This window comes from Photinus pyralis, unplaced genomic scaffold, assembly GCF_008802855.1.
Source record: "Photinus pyralis isolate 1611_PpyrPB1 unplaced genomic scaffold, Ppyr1.3 Ppyr1.4_LG5, whole genome shotgun sequence".
Taxonomy (NCBI): Eukaryota; Metazoa; Arthropoda; class Insecta; order Coleoptera; family Lampyridae; genus Photinus; species Photinus pyralis.
In genome coordinates, this window is record NW_022170596.1 from 44177313 (window position 1) to 44196102 (window position 18790).

General features: G+C 36.6%; 1 protein-coding gene across 1 annotated transcript in view; it reads right to left on the reverse strand.

The window, feature by feature from the left end:
• Positions 1 to 632: 632 nt before the first annotated feature.
• The window catches only part of LOC116172475, a 29688-nt gene continuing 11530 nt past the window's right edge, over positions 633 to 18790 (reverse strand). The window contains exons 4-5 of the mRNA XM_031489699.1: positions 785 to 1084; positions 633 to 739 (exon numbers count right to left, since the gene is read on the reverse strand). Coding sequence (XP_031345559.1) covers positions 657 to 739; positions 785 to 1084 — 383 coding nt within the window. The 3' untranslated portion in view covers positions 633 to 656. The remainder of the gene's footprint in view (positions 740 to 784; positions 1085 to 18790) is intronic.

Here is an 18790-nt window from a genome sequence, read left to right on the forward strand (position 1 = left end):
AAACGGATGATAGTCTACACTGGAGAGATATTGTTAAGTTAAGCGCGTCTTGCACTGACGCGATTATATCCAGGCGAAGGATTATTTCAGAAACACATATAGCTACAACGAAATTGTACCTACATCATTATTCCCTTGGAAAATCTCTCCAAGAAAAATTAATTCCGCGATAGGTGTTTATGACAGCATAGGAAATTTTACCTTATACGGCTTGCTATCTCGAAATCTGTTTATGATTTTTTAGTTTTGTAATAGGGCCGTTTAAGTGTATTATACAGGGGTCTGCGTAACAAGGTTTTTAAAATTGGAATTATTAGGAAAATAGTATTTTGCGGAATGTGTCCTATTTTGGAAATCTGCGTTACCAAGTGTTCATTTAAATAGCAAACGGGACCTCAGTAGCAAGGCGCATATCTCAAAAGCATCCATTTGTAAAATGGAATCTCCGAGCATTTCCAACTTTGTTAGTTTGTTTATAAAAATTGTGCACTGCTACGTTTGTTCCAAGAAGAATTGCTAATTCTGGATGGGAAATTTAATGAAACTATTCCTGGAGGGGTCATCTCATGAAATTGCATTTTCTCTCGTACAAGTTTCGCATACTGTTTCCATTTCGAGTGTTTGAGAAGATTTACAAAGTCAAATAAATCAAATACTTACAACGCATCGCATTGTTGAATCCTCCTCCCGCTATCCGCGGCCAGACTGTGTCTGGATACCGCATCTCTCTGAATGGGCCCTAAAAAGAAAAACTCAACGTTTTGTCAATGGCTTAACAACTTACTCTTGTTGTTGTTGTACTTGGCACTTAGCGCCGTAAGACTCGACATGATTCGCGCTCTGTGCGACGCAATTTTCACCCCGAGATCTTTTACGTCGGACTCTGTAAATTCGAGCAGTTCCTCGACGCCATCGTATCCGGCGAAGCAGTCCGCGTACTGTTCCAATTCTAACACTTTCAGCCAATCCGAAATGTCCAAATGCTTCCGGGCCTTTCGCCTTTCTGTCCCGGTCGCGTTTATTTCGTTATGGCGAAGCTTTGATTTGAGCGAAACGAGAGAACCGCAACGGGTCCATGTTAAACCTGCAAATAAAAGATGAAGTTAGCTGTATTCTCTTTGAGTGAATTACGGCACTCTCCTCTCTGAACCACGTGCTCGGTGTTATAAGGAGATAGTACGAGTTCAGATTTACTTATTTCCTAGTCTAAAACGGGCAATATTAAACAAAATTTGCAGCTTTGCTCTTTCCCTCTTGTTCAAGTTTAGGAACAAAAAAACGAATGTTGCTGATAATCTGACTTGACTTCTTTTCTCAGTTTTCTTTGAGATGTTAAATGTAAGCATATTGTTGTTTTTAAACTTCTTTACCTAACCAGAACAGATTACTACAAAAGGCCTTCGAGTTTTCGAATTGTTTGAAGACGATATGAGAATGCTTACAGAAATAGCTATTGCCCCTAGTGCTCGACATTTTTAACACCTAGTGCAATATGCATTCGTATCGTATGGATTATGTTAAATAAAATTAAATTAGGTAACGTGAGAACAGTTTCATTTACAATTCACGCAAACATTTTACAATAAACGCCCCATGAAAGAAACTCCCCCGGAAATTAGAAAGCGCATGGACATTCCAGAATAGTCAAATGGCGAGCTTTTAACGAGGAAAACTTTATGCTCAAGCAAGGATCTTACTCAAGGGAATGCAACAATTTTTCACAGAAAATGCTTCCGAGTTTTCTATCACTTATTTAGGTGGGCGCCTACTAAGCATTTTCTACACTACTTGCACCGCCTCGACAACTAAACTTGTCGGCGTAATACCGACCGCAACGACATCCGACTCTCCACTCTTTTCGGCGAAATTTTGTTGGCTTTCCCGATCAATGGAGATGCCGGGGGCGAGCCTTGCTCACTCTTTTCGTTGACTGAGTCCTTAATTTTCGGTCTACTAGGAACGAACGCATAAATGGCAGTACTCGGCACCGATTGGCAACGGAACCGCGGACTAGTGTTAGAGGTTGAAATGAAGAACCAAGTTGGATGCTCAGTGGCCCCACTGACATGTCTTTATTATAATAGGGGGAAGTTCCGCCTAGGTCTGCTTCCTACACAACAAACATTTACGACAACATTTGGCCTTACTGTCAGCAGCAGTAAACATTTTAAAACCAACCTAAAGCAGTATAACTTCCTTTGAAACCCTTCAATGCATAAGTATTCATAAAGTGATAAAATTAAAATATGAGTCAATTATAACAGGACCATAAAAAGGAATTAATTAATCCTTTCAGCTAAGTTAATATAATTTACTAGCAGCTTGCGTAATAATCATTGAGGCAACAGTCAAATTGTTTATAAATCTGCGTGCTGATTTGAGGATGACCGCGAACGAGGCAACTTGAGGCTGTATGCGGCAGTACGCAGCTTTACGTGGGATCTGTAACCGTAGCGGTCAGCGTTTTTTCGAATCGCCGAAGATCACCCGCCGTCCGGGTCCGTCAGTATTATTTTGAACCATAGTAGCGGGTTGACACTGAAAGTGGGCATGTTGGCTCCCGCCGCTGCGCCAATCTTATGTAGATGGTATTTAAGCGGTATATGACTTGTGAAAAGCCCTGTAATGAACCATAGGACTTTCCTGTTGAGGGCTGAAGCTTTGGATCCTATTCATCTCTCCCACTGGTTTGGGGGTAATGCCAGTTGCCAATTTCTTTAGACTGCAGATAGATGCACTCCTAGACTAGTTTGGAGTCGCAGGTACGGGTTACTAACGTCTTCCGTGGAGCTTGACTGTGTGTTAGGATATCTATTTTTACCCCCTTCTTATCCATTTCTAGGTTTATGAGGGCATAGAAGTTTATGGTATATACCTCCGCGTGAAAGACGGTGGCTTTTTGTCCCAGTAAGATGCGGCAGTTTAGGCCACTGACTTCTATCCCTCTTTTACCGCTGCGTGGAGCTTTTCCTAAAGGTGGGCTTGTTTATTTCCCAATCATCCTTTTGTGTCAGGTTGAAACTGTTTGATACCCCTCTGGGTTGTGCTTTATCGGCGTTGTGTCAGATAGGGATCCGGCCACTTCTTTTATACAATTCTTCTCAAGAATTGCTGGGGAACCAGGCGAGGGAACGTGGTAGGGTTCTTCAGTTTGAACCCTGGGGTTCGGTGAAGCGCTATAACGTGTGCTATCGCTGGCTTCTTCGCATTTAAGTGGAGAGGCGCAAGACCTAGCAGTGCCTCCCTAGCGGCTGTGGGACAGGTGCTCATGGCTTCCGTCATACTTAAACAGGGAGGCCTTGGTATATGCTGCAGCTTTTGGCCACCAGAATTGGACTGGGTCAAGCATAGAGTGACCCAGTGACCCAGTTAGTTTACTGACCCAGTGAGCCGGTGACCCAGTGAGCCGGTGACCCAGTGACCCGGTGACCCAGTTGACCCAGCTTGATCCGGTGATCCAGCGACCCATTTTGATCCGGTGACCCAGCTTGACCCGGTGACTCAGCTTGACCAGGTGACCCAACTTGACCCGGTGACCTAGTTTGACCTGTGGCCCATCTTGACCCGGTGACCCAGTGACCCATCTTGACCCAGTTTTACTCGGTGACCCATCTTGACCCGATGGCCCAGTTTAAACCGTTGACCCAGTTTAAACCGTTGACCCCTAGGTTGATCCAGTTGAATCCGGTGACCCAGTAATTAAATTATTGTTAGGTATCATCCAAAACAATTTCAAGTTACTTTTAATTTAAAAAAAAAACTTCCTCAATAATATTCGCCAACAAGCACGTAGCCCAATTTCATTCAAGAGAACTAATACCTAAAAAAATTTGTTTATAGTTTGTAGTCAAGTAGTCAATGAAAGTATTTAGAGAAAAGATTTATTTGGATTAAGCTAACTAGTAGAAAAAAATTAAATGTGAATGAACACCTGTAAGCAAACTGGTAAGCCCTGAAGCAAAGAAATGAAGAAGGGAACTGTATAGAAATAACCTTACTCTAATACAATTCGGGACATGGAAAGTTTTTTACGGCAGTATTAAAGCAAACATCACAGAAATGGCAGTTGTCAAGCAATCGAGTATTATTTTCAACAAACCAGCATTTCATTTATTTCATAATCTGTACACTTGAACCGAGGGCAGTGACTTAACTGCGTTATTCGATCGAACTAGGTTACTGGGTCAAATTGGGTCCCCGGGTGAAATTGGGTCGCTGGGTCAAACTGGGTCACTGGGTCAAACTGCGTCAAACTGGGTCACTGGGTCTAACTGAAAAGAGTATGACGTGACCCAGCGACCCAATAACCCAGTTTAATTCAGTGACCCAAGTGACCCAGTTGACGCAGTGACCCAGTCCAACTCTGTTGGCCACCATATGACTGCGGCATAATTGATTATGGGGCTGAGGGTAGTCCTAGAGACGCATAAAATTGCCCGGAAGTTGAAATTCCGTTTGGAATAAAAACAAGTATAAATTGTGCACGATAAAACTAGTCGAAACAGGGCAATATTAGTGGAAAATGCCATTGCGTTTCAAGGGAAGTAAACAATTTCGATTCTGTTTACATTCTAGTGGAAAATCTAGCTTTTACACCGATGGGGATTTCACGAGGTGTTTGAATTCCTATGAACATCATGCTGTAGGCTTAGTTTTACCAACTTATCCAATGGTCTTACTCAAATCCTTGCAATTTTGTGATAATTTTAGAAGTGCGGTCTTTTGATGTGATAATGTGCACTTTTTTTAAGGTCTGAAGTTTGATCGAGTACAATTTATTAAACTTTACGGACTTCTATTCCTAATTTTGTTGCTTGGTATCAGTATGAACTTTAAGGATCTGCTGTATGAAATTAGTAGGTAACTTCGTAACCAACATTCTTGATACAGTAGTATACAATTTATCATGTTATTGTCACAGGGCGCATTTTTATTTCTTATTCCCCTTATCATCGTCATAAATAAACATGCAATGGCAGATTGGAAAACCAAAACGATAAACTTCTGAAATATGCGACGTGAAAGTAAATAAAGGCATAATAAATAGTTGTATCGCCACCATCTGAATATCAATATACACGCAATATAAAGAGAAATCACTAATAGCAAGTCGATCAAGCTTTTAAACTGTTCGACACGCGAAATCAGAAATACCGTATTCGCATATCTATCCGCGGGTATTTCACAAAGAAAACTTACTATCCCAATTGCCATATACATGCTCTAACAACACAAAATGAAAACGAATAGGTCCGTTGAAATGCTGCCGACTAAAGATTGAGAATTTTACAGACGGCCAAAAGAGAGCCATTATATGATAATAATATACCCAGAATTTTTCGGGAAGGTCCTAGGGATGTTGATCCTTAAAAGACTTCATGCTTTATGGAAATGAATCGCCTTTAGGCACCGGTTTTAAGTGCTGAAATTTTCCGCAATACGTTCTCTAATCAAAAAACAGCAATAACAGACCAATTACGCGTAATTAGTACAAACGTAGATGGCATCTATGTAGATATCTAAATTTAACACTATCGTCAATAATATGACAAAGCAGAAGGCAGTTTAACTTCTGTAATTAGAACAATATGGGTCACATCAAGTCGGTATGCTTCCGTTAATGTTTTTTTTGAGTTGAGGTTCATTGAGATCACAGTAAATAATGCTACCAGGCTATTTTTAATAAACACTCTTAAACTATGTTATGTTGAGCTGTTCCAGAGGATATATGCGGAATGCTAACAATCCTAACCAAGGCGTATGTGTGAATTGCGCAGATAAGTGCAATAAGTTACATAAACAGTGTTCAGCCTGCTACCACTACCACTACCTAATCAGTGAAAAGGAAATTTATCTAGGGGTTGTTAATGTATACGACTTACCTGTCATTTAACACGTTGCGCGTGAATCACTTTTCGTGGTAAAATAAATACTACTCTGACTAGCTTCTTACAAATTTTTATCTAAGATAAGAGTACGTGTAATCGTCTCAACTGTTAACGTAAATAGTGATTGTATTTCTCAAAACCTTCATACGAGTATGTTTACATAACATAATTCAAACGTGCACAGATTTTATATAGTCTCAATATAAATGGCAATAATAGTCGATTTCAATAATAGGTCAAACTACTGTATAGTAACATGCAAAAATTGACTTCCCTTGTAAATTAACGAATCCCTCTCGAATATGTAAACACTATCCCTTGAGGCATTAAATAAAAACATTATTGTATTCAATGTTTGAAGGAATTGTGAAAATATTTTATTATGCTAATTGAAACTTCTCATCGTGATCTCTAAAGTAATTTTACTTACGTGAAAATTTACATATTTAATGTGAAATTAGCAATAACCATTCAGAAAAAATGCAAACGTAGTAACAGCTTAATGTAACACAACTTATCCTACAACAAAATTGATGATTAGGAACCGCGACCCTTATAGGGCGGAAAAGACTATTGTCACGTTACGTGACTCGTGAGGTCACATGAGGCGAAGAAAAAAAGAGCGACACGTGACATTACGCTCAGAAACGTGTGAAAGCATTTGCGCAAAATGAAAAGTGGTTTCGCGAGTTCTTCCATAAGTTCATCAGATTGGGAAGAAGATTTGGAAATAGCAACTGCTCATTCGGTACTGAAATCTAAACGAACCCAATTGATTTCTTAAATAGGCATAGGGAACGTTTTGGAGAATATCGTCGACTGGCGAAAGAATTGGAGCAACATCCTGATCGTTTCCATACAGGGTGGTGCACGGTAAGTATGAACATAGGGATTTAACATGGGAAATTAGTTGTATGCAATAGGTATCCAGCCCTCCTGTACATTTTACAGAACTGTAGAGTTTAAAGTTGTTCAGAATTAAAAGTTTTTACATGTTTTATTAAGCTTTTGGTATACCGGCAAATTTAAAAATAAACTTCAACATTTCAGTTATTAGTAGCAATTCATAAAACAACAAAAGTCATGGCTATTGCTAATCTATTGCCAGAATAGTGCTAATTTCATGCTATCCTGTAGACCAGCATTTTTGTTGTGTTGTTGTCTTATTCGCGAATTTAATTAATTTGAAAGTGTGTAGTTTATAAACTAATATATAAAAGAGGATCTGGAAACAGGGTGTTATTAGATTTTCAAGTAAATACTCGAGTAAATAGTTTTCTCTTCGATCATGCTCTCGAAACATTTCACTTATACAGTGAAATTTATTGGAAAGTAGACATGGAGATTTACGCGTATGTCTACTTTTAAAAGACAAAATCTCTTCTGAAGGGCGCCTAATTTTCTCGAACCAAAATAACTGCTTAAAACAAATAAAGATCTGGCTGCCATATTAATTAATTTGAATAGTGCTGCTTTGATTTCATATAAATCTGTTACGCTCCTTAAACTGTTAACAAATGACAACATCAACTTTTTCTTCAGTTGCATACATCGCACACGAACAAAAATAAAAAACGAAAGCCAAAGCATCCATTCCAATTAATTAATATGATAGCGCCCTTCAGAAGAGATTTTGTTATTTAAAAGTAGGCATAGGGAAAAACAATACACGCAATTCCCAATGTCTACTTCTTAATAAATAACACTATACAGGGTGGTGACTTGCGTAACGCATCATATTGATTTCAATGTAAAATTCATTACATGCGATTATTGGCTCCCCAAATTATTTTAGAGCAAAAATGTATTAAGGTTTTTTGTAGAACAAAATTTTTTATGTCAATCAACCGTATTAGTTTTCAATTTTTTTCATATAAAGACGGAAAATTGGAAAAATAAAACCCGCATCTTTTTCAATAATCTGCGATGCCATGGAATTTTCTAAAACAAAAAAATATCCAAAAGTTATCAATTAGCAGCAGTTCGAAATGGATTTTATGATCGACTTGGTTACTGTCTTGCAGTTAATCGTGACTTATTCGAACATTTATTGTAAATTGTTATATTAGGAAACCGTTTTTAGTAATTTGGTCTTTCTTTATGTTGAATTCGCTGTTCTAAATATAATACTTTTTGATAGAATTTGATTTGTTTTATAGCAGACATTCCATGGCATGACGGATATTGGCGTAGTTTTGTATTATAAAATTCCATGGCATCACAGATTATTGAAAAAGATGGGGGTTTTATTTTTCCAATTTTCCGTCTTTATTATGCAAAAAATTGAAAACTAATACGGTTGATTGACGTAAAAATTTTTTCCTACAAAAAACCTTAATACATTTTTTCTCTAAAATAATTTGGGGAGCCAATAATGGCATGTTATGAATTTTACATTGAAATCCCTATGATGCGTGGCGCAAGTCAACACCCTGTATATTCGCACACTTTTTCTGAAACTGACTCTTAAACAATCGCACAAAGCACATCCAACATCAAAATATTCTGAGAGTATAATTGGAACAGGAGCTTAAAAGAAGGCACGCTAAACTGTTCACCTGCCAGAAGAAGAATTGCACCAAATTATACGCCTAAAGTGCCTACCTATTTTCGAGATCTACCTTTATACCAAATAGTTCTGAATCTGTAATTGAGTGCGGATTTATTAGGTGGTATGTTGGTTCTGTGTGCATCAAATAACTATCATACCCCCTGTACCTAATCTAGTCTTATTGCACGAATATAAAGGTACACAGTGCCACATTAAGTATGTTTCACATCTTGTAGAACAACCAAAATGCAGGATTTGGGGGGCCTTGTGCAAATTTGAGCTAATTGTTATACAAGTAAGTTAACGTAAGTTAATGAGTGCGTTAAATAATTGCTTTTTTGTGTCCAAAAATTTCCCAGGTGTCGACATCTGTAAATACAGATAAAATGTTGACTTACGGTTTTTCCCCCAGTGTTTGCAGATTGCGAAATAATATGCCTATTATATACCTATTACTCATTTTAAATTGGTACGGGGATTTACCACTACTATTTGCTGGACTATTTGTGTACGACATTTTTCCAACAGAGAAATTCTTGTAAAGTTTTATGCAGATGCTTATTCAGTAATGAGTAAACAGTAAAAGAATCAACAGCAGTTGTTCTTGATTACGTACTGCAACAGGGCGTTGGGTTCCAATGAAAAATCCGCACTTCTAACTAAATCCTCGACTCGGAGAAAATTCGCAGACGCACAGCCAAATTGCAGATAATAGTCAATTTTTTTATTCGAAAGAAGGCTTCTGCGAGAGACAATTTTCATCACATTCGATATTTACATAAAGTAGCTATTTTCAACGTTCTCTTGAAGAACACTCTTATGCAACAGAGAAACAGTTAGAACTTAGAATTCAGCCTTTCCTTCAAATAACCGTTATAATTTTCATCAGAACCATTAATTTCGATGCTACAATTAAACAATGTACAAACCTGAACATGTGCACTTTAGTCTTATCCAAAAGAAAGAGCTAAAGCGGAATTGAGGTTAACGACTTCATTTGTTATAAACTTAATTACTTAGTTCAGACGATTACGGTGGGCCACTGTACAATATATTGATTCTAGGTTTGTATACTAATGATGCCAACAATAAATTCAACTTTCTATAGGTATGTGCAACAAATTCCGCATCCATCTACTTCTTTTGGCGATATCTACCGACGCCTTACACTTCCACCCACAGAAATCACTGGTCCAACTGTGAAAAAAGGAAATTAAGTGAATATTGAGAAGAATTTCTTTTTTTTTCTAACAAATCAAGACCGCCTAATAGAAATTAAAATTAATTGATGACACATTCGGGATCAAAGGCGGTAATCAAATGCATTAGCTTGGCAAATTGAAATATTGCGTGAAGCGGGAAACCACGACCAGTTTGCAGACGAAATAAACCACAACATTTCGATAATTTACTATTGATCTGTTCATTATGGTTACGTGCCAAAAACATTCACTTCAAACGGTTCACCGATTACCATGAATACCAGTACATTACGTAGATACTGAACGTTTCTGTTATGTGGGTGGGAAATACTGTTAAAGGTCATTTGTAAATCAATGGAGAGGGTTACTTAATGAATGAAATCAATATTGTCTTGCAATCTTATTAATGTGTTCAGATAGTGCGTGGGTAAATGATGTAGTCCATGTGAACGAAGTACAAACAAAACATTTCTGTAATATGCTATGCGGTTTCGTTTAGACTAGACTTTAGTTTAGAGTATGGATTTTTGAGAGGATAACGTTTCGTGGATTTTCCGGTTCCAGGGGAAAATCCGAGGGAAAATCATTAGAATCTTGTTCATGTGAACTTACTTACCTGTTGAAGCAATCAATCCAAAAATACCCTATATGACGAGAGCACCCCAAGCTTTCAACATTCTCCAACACGATTTCGTAATTTCTCTTATGCCGCATGCCGTAAGACTACTAAGTTGAAGTTTAAAATTGTGCTCAATCAACAAATTCGTTGATATATCGCTCAAAAAGTGTTCTTATCTTTGTATATAAAATATCTTGCAAGGATTTTTTGCATACGATGTAGCTATCCAGTTAAATTCTCCTCGCTGCTCTTCCCAATGCGATCAACAGTGTAAGGGTTCATGTGGATGTAATGCAGCGGTCCAGCAATATGCATTTCCCATCATGATCACGTGTACAGGAAGTTATCTTTTATTATTTGAAACCATTATGATTTATGATTTTTGGTGTAAATACATATTTTGATCAATTTATGGTTATGTTTCGATCTTAGCCTGAAGTTTCATTTATATATTTTGATCATTCGTTTAAATTTGTCAAAATTATCGAATTGCTTGATGTTTGTATCAACTGGTTCTATGTAAACCAACACTTTTAGCCGTGAAGAGACAATTCCAGGAATGGAAATACTGTAACCAAAAGAGTTACGGTATCTAAAACAGTGGTTCATCTTGAAACTCAACTGTAGGCTTTCATTTCCGACACGAGGGAGTTACACGTCCCGGGGGTGAGACCCTCCTAACAAGAACTTTTCGGCTTAGAATATCTATGCGATATGGGTTGCGATTTACTAATTTACTAATATCCACATATTGTTGACTTTGACGTTGACTTTACCATTTTCTCCATGTTGCATTTAGCTATTGCATCCAAGACTAGTTCTTTGTTTTGCAACTTGCTCTTAACCTGTTTTCTCAATTATATTTTGTGCATGTGATTTAACTTATCAATCATCTAATCCCAATGCAACAAATTATCTTTCGCATTCACAACATTTTCAGTATTGTTCATTAGAGATTATTGATTATTGAAATAACTCATCAAGGTCCGAAGACTTATGCAATATACGAATTATATCACGCCATTCCACTGTTTATTTTGCGATCCTTCCCTACCGTACTTCAGGTCATAACGGTGTTTAGTTTAGAAATACCGCGGGGAGGCTTTCGATCACATTCCATGGGATCCTGTGCGTTTTTGAAAGAAATGGGCATTTCTGTGGACCTCTAAGCATATAAGCATGTAAAAACTGATGACAGAGGGCTCCAAAACAAAAATTTGTTCCATCGATGGTCTAAAAAATGTGATCGGGTATGCACAAGTTATTAAACGAGACGTTTATGCTTTCTTCCAATCGTCTAATCGGTTGCTCGATGGCTTCATGTCAATCGATTTAAAAGAGAATGGATGGACTGATTACGATGGCATTTTGCAGGCTGATTCTTTATCAAATTGGTAGATCAGAGTTCTTTAATTCATCCGTTAAATCCTAGGTTGAACCTAATATAAGCAAGATGTCTGTAATAAAAGAGGCCTGTAATGATGGAGGTCGGCTTCCAGGCTTTCTTCTAAATTTCCCGTCAAACCCTTAATTTAGGTGCCAATGATTTCGACGTAATTAGTAGTGTAAGCATTTAGCGAGGCATTTAGCATTTCGAACCCCTGTTTATTAGGGAAAAATTTGTCGTTCGTTCTCCCTACCACCAAATGTTACTTACTTTTAAATCGGTATACCCTATGTAGTTAAGGGTGTTGGAGCCTGGAGGATATCTACTAGAGGATATCTACTACTGAAAATTGCATTATAAAACGTGGGGAACCAGCTTTCAGGAATAAAATTACGTCCTCCTCCTGGGAAGTGATAATTTGATAAATGATAAGTCAATGCGTACATACACATATAAAATTCTCTCGAAAAGTCCCGTAAAAAAATTCCTACACACAGTTTTTACTGAAAAAAATTCCTAGAAAGACGCTTGAAGATTTAATTTTACTGCGACATTGCTTTCGGAAATAAGTACCAACCGCGTGATAAACATAAATAAAAAATAATTTAAAGAAATAATCCGTCCCCATTTTTGTAACTTTTGCTTTCCCCCTTCCATTCGATGGCTTTACCAGTTGTGTCGTGAGTGGACCACAATAGCCGTTAGACGAAAACAAAGGGGCCAATCCGAGGGCCAATCGCGATTGTCATTGCAATAGTCAAACTTCATCACAACCCACATTTTTCATACACTCGTTCATACTTCCACACAACGTCCCTAAGATTCCACATGAACTGAAGAAAATTCTCGAACCGAGTGCTAGCATTGTTGAATACGTTACGTTACCTGTGGCCAGAGCTGGGCAGAATACTTTCAAAAAGTATTTGAATACTAAATACTTTTACGTCCAGCACAAGCGAATACTAGATACAGATACATTGAAAAGTATTCAAATACTTTAGAATTTATTCGAATACTTTGAAAAGTATTTCATTATCTTACTTTGAAAAGTATTCGAATACAGTAAAAAGTATTCAAATACTTGTCATTCAAATACATTAAAAATTTAAAATAGTATACTAGATAAAAGGCTTAATACTACCACAGATCTACACATACACAGATTGCTAACCTTATGCATTTTTTGGGAAACAAATTTAGGTATACTTAAAAGCGCCCTCTATTGCGGAGCAGTGCAAGTACCGATTAAACTGTAATATGACGCTTATGGATTTATGCATTAGATGTCGCTGCAAAAAATTTAAAGCGGTAAAGTGTGCATAATTCGAATTCGTTATTCGTTATTTTTGGCATTGGATATTTGGAATCTGTGAATTTATTTTGTGATTTGTTTATAGACATGTATTCAAGAGATCATATACAGGGTGACAATTTGAAAACTTACCACCCCCCATATCTTAGTAAATAAACGAGATATTTAAAAAAATCAAAATCCGTTTCGGTAATTCGGAGGGGGAATCACAATGACATAGTTGGCGACGCACCCCCTCACACCCCCTGCGCCCTAGCCACCCCAACTTTTAAATCTTAAATAGGGACTCCCCATGTGTGATACGTCATTGGAAAGCTCTTAAAAAATGCTTTCCAACCATACCAAATAGCATTACATTTAGGTTAGTAATTATCGTGCAAATCAAAAAATAAACATGGAAAATCGTATTTAACTTGAACTTCCAAAGCCGACTAGACAGCAACTCATTTTTGATTGCCAGTTATAATCTATTCTCAAACTCTTGTCGAACCTTTTCAAATGTTGGTTTTGCAATATTTCGACATTCTTGAATTATTCTCTGTCTTAGTTCGTCTAATGTTCGCCGGTTGCGTTTTAAATACGACAGATTTCAAATGTATCATATTAGTTTATTTTTTGATTTGCACGATAATTACTAACCTAAATGTAATGCTATTTGGTATGGTTGAAAAGCATTTTTTCAGAGCTTTCCAACGACGTATCACACATGGGGGGTCACTATTTAAGATTTAAAAGTTGGGGTGGCTGGGGCGCAGGGGGTTGGAGGGGGTGCGTCGCCAACTATGTCATTGTGATTCCCCCTCCGAATTACCGAAACGGATTTTGATTTTTTTAAATATCTCGTTTATTTACTAAGATATGGGGGGTGGTAAGTTTTCAAATTGTCACCCTGTATGTATACCTACATACGTATTCCAAATCTTATCGGCGAGGTAAAGAATGTAATGTTAATTATGGCAGAGATATACATAGTTTTTAAGTATACCTTTGCGGTTACCAATCTGTCAAACCCTTTAAAGCTGCAAATAATTTCCGCCAACTTCAAAAAACCTTCAAGATTCTTTAAGAACGTGCCCTATGTTCGTGTGTATCTGTGACCACAGTTACCCGCTTTTAATAACTCCTTTGCGACGAATGAGTAACTCCAGTGTTAAATTAAACAATTATGGCTCAGCGTACCTCCTATCATATCACTGTAATAATAAGAATATTAAGGAATTCGAATTGTGCAAACTTTAGCGCTTTAATTTTGTTTCAGCGACATCTAACGGATAAATCCATAAGCGTCATATTACAGTTTTAAACGATACATGTTTATACTGCTCCACAATAGAGGGCGCCTTTAAGTATGCCTAAATTTGTTTCCCAAAAAATGCATAAGGTTAGCAATCTGTGTATGTGTAGATCTGTGATACTACTTAAAAAATCACGTTATACTTTGTATGGGGTTAGCTTTTTTTATATTTCTATTGTTATATACAAATTTAAGGGGAGTAAAAGCGTAGTATTATTATTATTATATTATTATATAGGAGGTACCTACCAGGACCTTTCTTATACCAGTTATATCCTTAAGAATACGTGTACAAGTTTTCAAAGCGATCGTACGTCGTGCACATGATACGTACGCCTTTCTGAAATTAATCCTAGCGATTTTGGAACAGATCCATTTTTGACCATTCGTTTGTCCATGTGCATGCTAACTTGTTTAGAAACGTGCGATCGCTTTGAAAATTGGTACACATGGTTTTAAGGATATAAGAAAGGACCCTATTGTTTTTAAGTTACGTAGACTATCGAGGTCGGTATTCAGATGTATCGGATTTTTATATTTGATTTTGTGACAATGGAAACTTTCCCTAAACATTTCTAAATTGTTCTCAAACATTTGAATAACTTAAAAGTACTGCCTTTTTTTGAGGCCGGAAAAAAAAGTTGTCTGAGATCGAGATCGATCGAGAGTCCATAATTTCAAACAGTTTGAAGATTGGGCTATTAGATCAAAAGTTACAGCTCTTTGAATTTTTTTTCGAAATTTGTTTTTTGTCCATAACTTTTTATTGAGAGGTCTAATCGAAAACGTACGAATTGTTTTGGATTCTACGCACCAAAATTAATAAGAAAAAGTGTTTTCCCGACAAATTTTGGTGCAGTAGATTTTTGGTAAAAAAGGAAGGTTATACACTGCCTTTTTTTGAGGCCCGAAAAAAAAATTGTCACAGATCGACCCGGAAAAAACATTTTCTTATAGAATGTGGCATGTAGAATCCATAATTTCAAACAGTTCCAAGATTGGGCTACTAGTTCAAAAGTTACAGCCCTTTGAATTTGCTTTCGAAATTGGTTTCTAGTGTATAACTTTGATTGAGAAGTCTGATCGAAAAAGTACGAATTGTTTTGGATTCTACGCACCAAAATTAATAAGAAAAAGTGTTTTCCCGAGAAATTTTGGTGTAGTCGATTTTTGTTAAAAAAAGGAAGATTATTTTTTTGAGGCCCGAAAAAAAATTGTCTCAGATCGACCCGGAAAAAACATTTTCTTATAGAATGTGGCCTGTAGAATCCATAATTTCAAACAGTTCCAAGATTGGGCTACTAGTTCAAAAGTTACAGCCCTTTGAATTTTCTTTCGAAATTGGTTTCTAGTCTATAACTTTTGATTGAGAAGTCTGATCGAAAAAGTACGAATTGTTTTGGATTCTACGCACCAAAATTAATAAGAAAAAGTGTTTTTTTCCGAGAAATTTTGGAGTAGTCGATTTTTGGTAAAAAAAGGAAGGTTAAGTATTCAAATACTATGCGAAGTATTCGAATACTTTACGAAGTATCCAAATACTTTGCGAAGTATTCGAATACTAAATATTTGTGAAAGTATTTGAGTTACAAAAACAAATACTGTTTCCATAAAAGTATTTAATTACAAAGTATTTGAATACTTTAAAGGATTTGAATACTAAAAAGTATTTACAAAATCGAATACTGCCCAGCTCTGCCTGTGGCATAATTGCTTATGTTCAAGTTTGCTATGCCATTCCATTCGATTGTTAGGTCCGAATTCCGAGTTTCTGTTTCAGAGGAGTGTCCGCTGTTTTCCGCATATACTACGTTTTTTTTTCATTATGCTAGTGTTATGTTAATGTTTTCGATTTTCTAGATCGCTAGGTAGTAAGCTAGCACCGAGGGTAACACCGTCATTGGAAAGTTTGCGATAACTATTCAGCAATAAATATGCAAAAATATGCAATACATATTGAAACGCAATTAAAGAAAAACAAATGACAATTACATTATCTATGCCACCTTAGCTTACGACGGCGATTATGAAAGATATGTAATCATTCACGTGGGAAATTCCAAAATATTGTTTATCTTCACCTCTTCACACCTATGATTCCAACCTCGATTCCGACAAAAAATGTTGATCTTTGAAATGAAGTTAGCAAGTTAGCAATGCATTGAACATGCAAACCATATAGAAACCTGATTGAGGTAAACAAAAACGTGGTAAAAATATCTTCTACCTTAGACTACGACAACGTTCATAAAAAGCTATCCACCTCTACCCCAAATAATTCAACTTTTATCGAATTAGTTTTCTAAAAAAACGATTATTGATATTTGAAAAATTTTAGCCACAAACCAAATACATGAACTTTTGCCCTCATCGATCAGAAACCATTTAATCTACAACTACCCCTAATACATTTAGATGAACAAGATACAGTTGCTTGAAGCATACAAACATTATGGCATATTATATTATTATCTCTCATTCTCATTCTAGTAAAACTTCTTCCATTCTTATAAGAGGTTTACGATAATTTCGAAGGGTTCAAACATCATTCATTTTTTCTAGTAGTAAAAATGACGCAAAAACATCGGCAAGAACTATTCTTCTCTTTCAGTTCTCGATTCTATCTTTTTATTATACCATGGTTCTATCACAGTTTCTAGCAACGATAGATAACTACAACTTTTACGTGAGAGGTGAGACTTTCACTGCAAAAATACTAATTTTAGACTTCCTGTCATAATAAATGACTTAATATGCATAATAAGTATATACCTTGTAGGCTGCAAATTTGTGCAAAACAACGCCATCAGAACATACCTTTGTAATACCTAAAAACTTCTAAAATATTCAATAACATACGTACTGTTAGTTGAGTGTTTTCGACTTCGCAATTTGCTCGCTGATTTCCCCATTATATCCAATTTGCATAATTCAGGCACTACGCATATTTTCTGGTCCGCGCCGCACAAAAAACGCTCCGGCCACTTGCACAATATCCAGGTACACACAGAAGAATTTACTTTGCGGTAGATTATTATTAATTATAAATAAAATAAAAGATATTGCACCACATTCACCATGTGTGTTTATAAGAGTCACGACTTCCGCTTCTTGGTCGCGTTGTTGAAAGTTTATACATTCACGTTTGATGAGATGACATTTTGTAGGTAGGCAGGTATATTTTTAAACTTTATGTAAGTGTTGCACGTTTTTTTTGTAAATTTTTTACAATGGTGGAACAGGTTGCACACCCACTACGTCATTAAAAGAAATTGTTAACAGATCACGTAACGTTCAAACACGGCGTCTATTTGTCTGTATGTGCACAATGCATTATTCATGTAGATGAATTCAGATAACAGTTCTGTGAGTATTGAAATAAGATATTATACGGTAGTGGGGAAGCAAAAAAAAAGTATGTTACTGTAACTCACACTTTTGATCGTTTGGATTGTAACTTTTCATTGAGAGTCGTTAAAGAACGTGTTTGCACGTGCTAATGACGCTAATAAACATTATCAGCAATGGAAGTACCCAAGGTTCTATGTTGCAATTGTTTTTCAAATAATTAAGGAAATTTGTAACATTTAAGAATGCAAACACAAACGAATCTTTAGTCGAGGCCAGGCGCCCATTTACTGAAAGTCGGTACACTTCAGCTTATGATAAGAGATAAGAGATAATGTTTCACAATTTGTCAGATAGGATGATTATTCAATTTTACCTGTAAGGGATTGTGAGTCAAGTTTATTGCAGTACAACAGTCCCGTCTGCTACGTGTACCTGTGTACTGCAATTTAGCGATTAGTCGTTTTGTATATCTATCTATGTTTATATTCCAAAGTACTGCCTTGAAACACCCCTGGGATACCAAGTCGCAATTTCGTGAGTAGCTACAGGCTAAAAACGATTGAAAAAATTGATTTAACTAAGTTTAGTTAAAGTGAATAGAGAAACCATAACATAAACTGCAGTTCATCATTAGTCTCCAAAAAGTGGCAAAAGCAAAGGCAAAATAATTTATACACGAATGAAATACTTCAAGTTTAGAATTCATTTAAGGAATACACAAAAGTACGTGGAGTAATGCTTAAAGTACTCATGGTTGATGGTTTCGATGCTTCTAATAAAATGTGAGCAATGGTTGGAATAAAGGGCATAAGTTGTCAATTCAATGGCGATTCATTTTGAGGTTAATGAAAAACGTTGCACTCGAAATGAGCTTATTCTAATATATTGCGCATTTTCCATCTGTTCAATTACAACATCCAACCCCCAGTTACAATTTTTTCGTGACCGTTTTAAAAGATGGCCGAGAAGAGAAGACCGTATTTCATCGACCCTGCTCGTGGCGCGCTATAGGTAGATGTTCAATTGAAGGATATTTTCCTACTGCGTTAAAGGAAGGTGTTGTTAAACGGCTAAAACCGCTGTACACAAATTGACCCATTGATAAATTAAATAGTTATAGGGCAATTGTTTAAAATATTTTTAAAAAAATACTTAGTATACTTTCTGAATTTCAATATGGATTTAC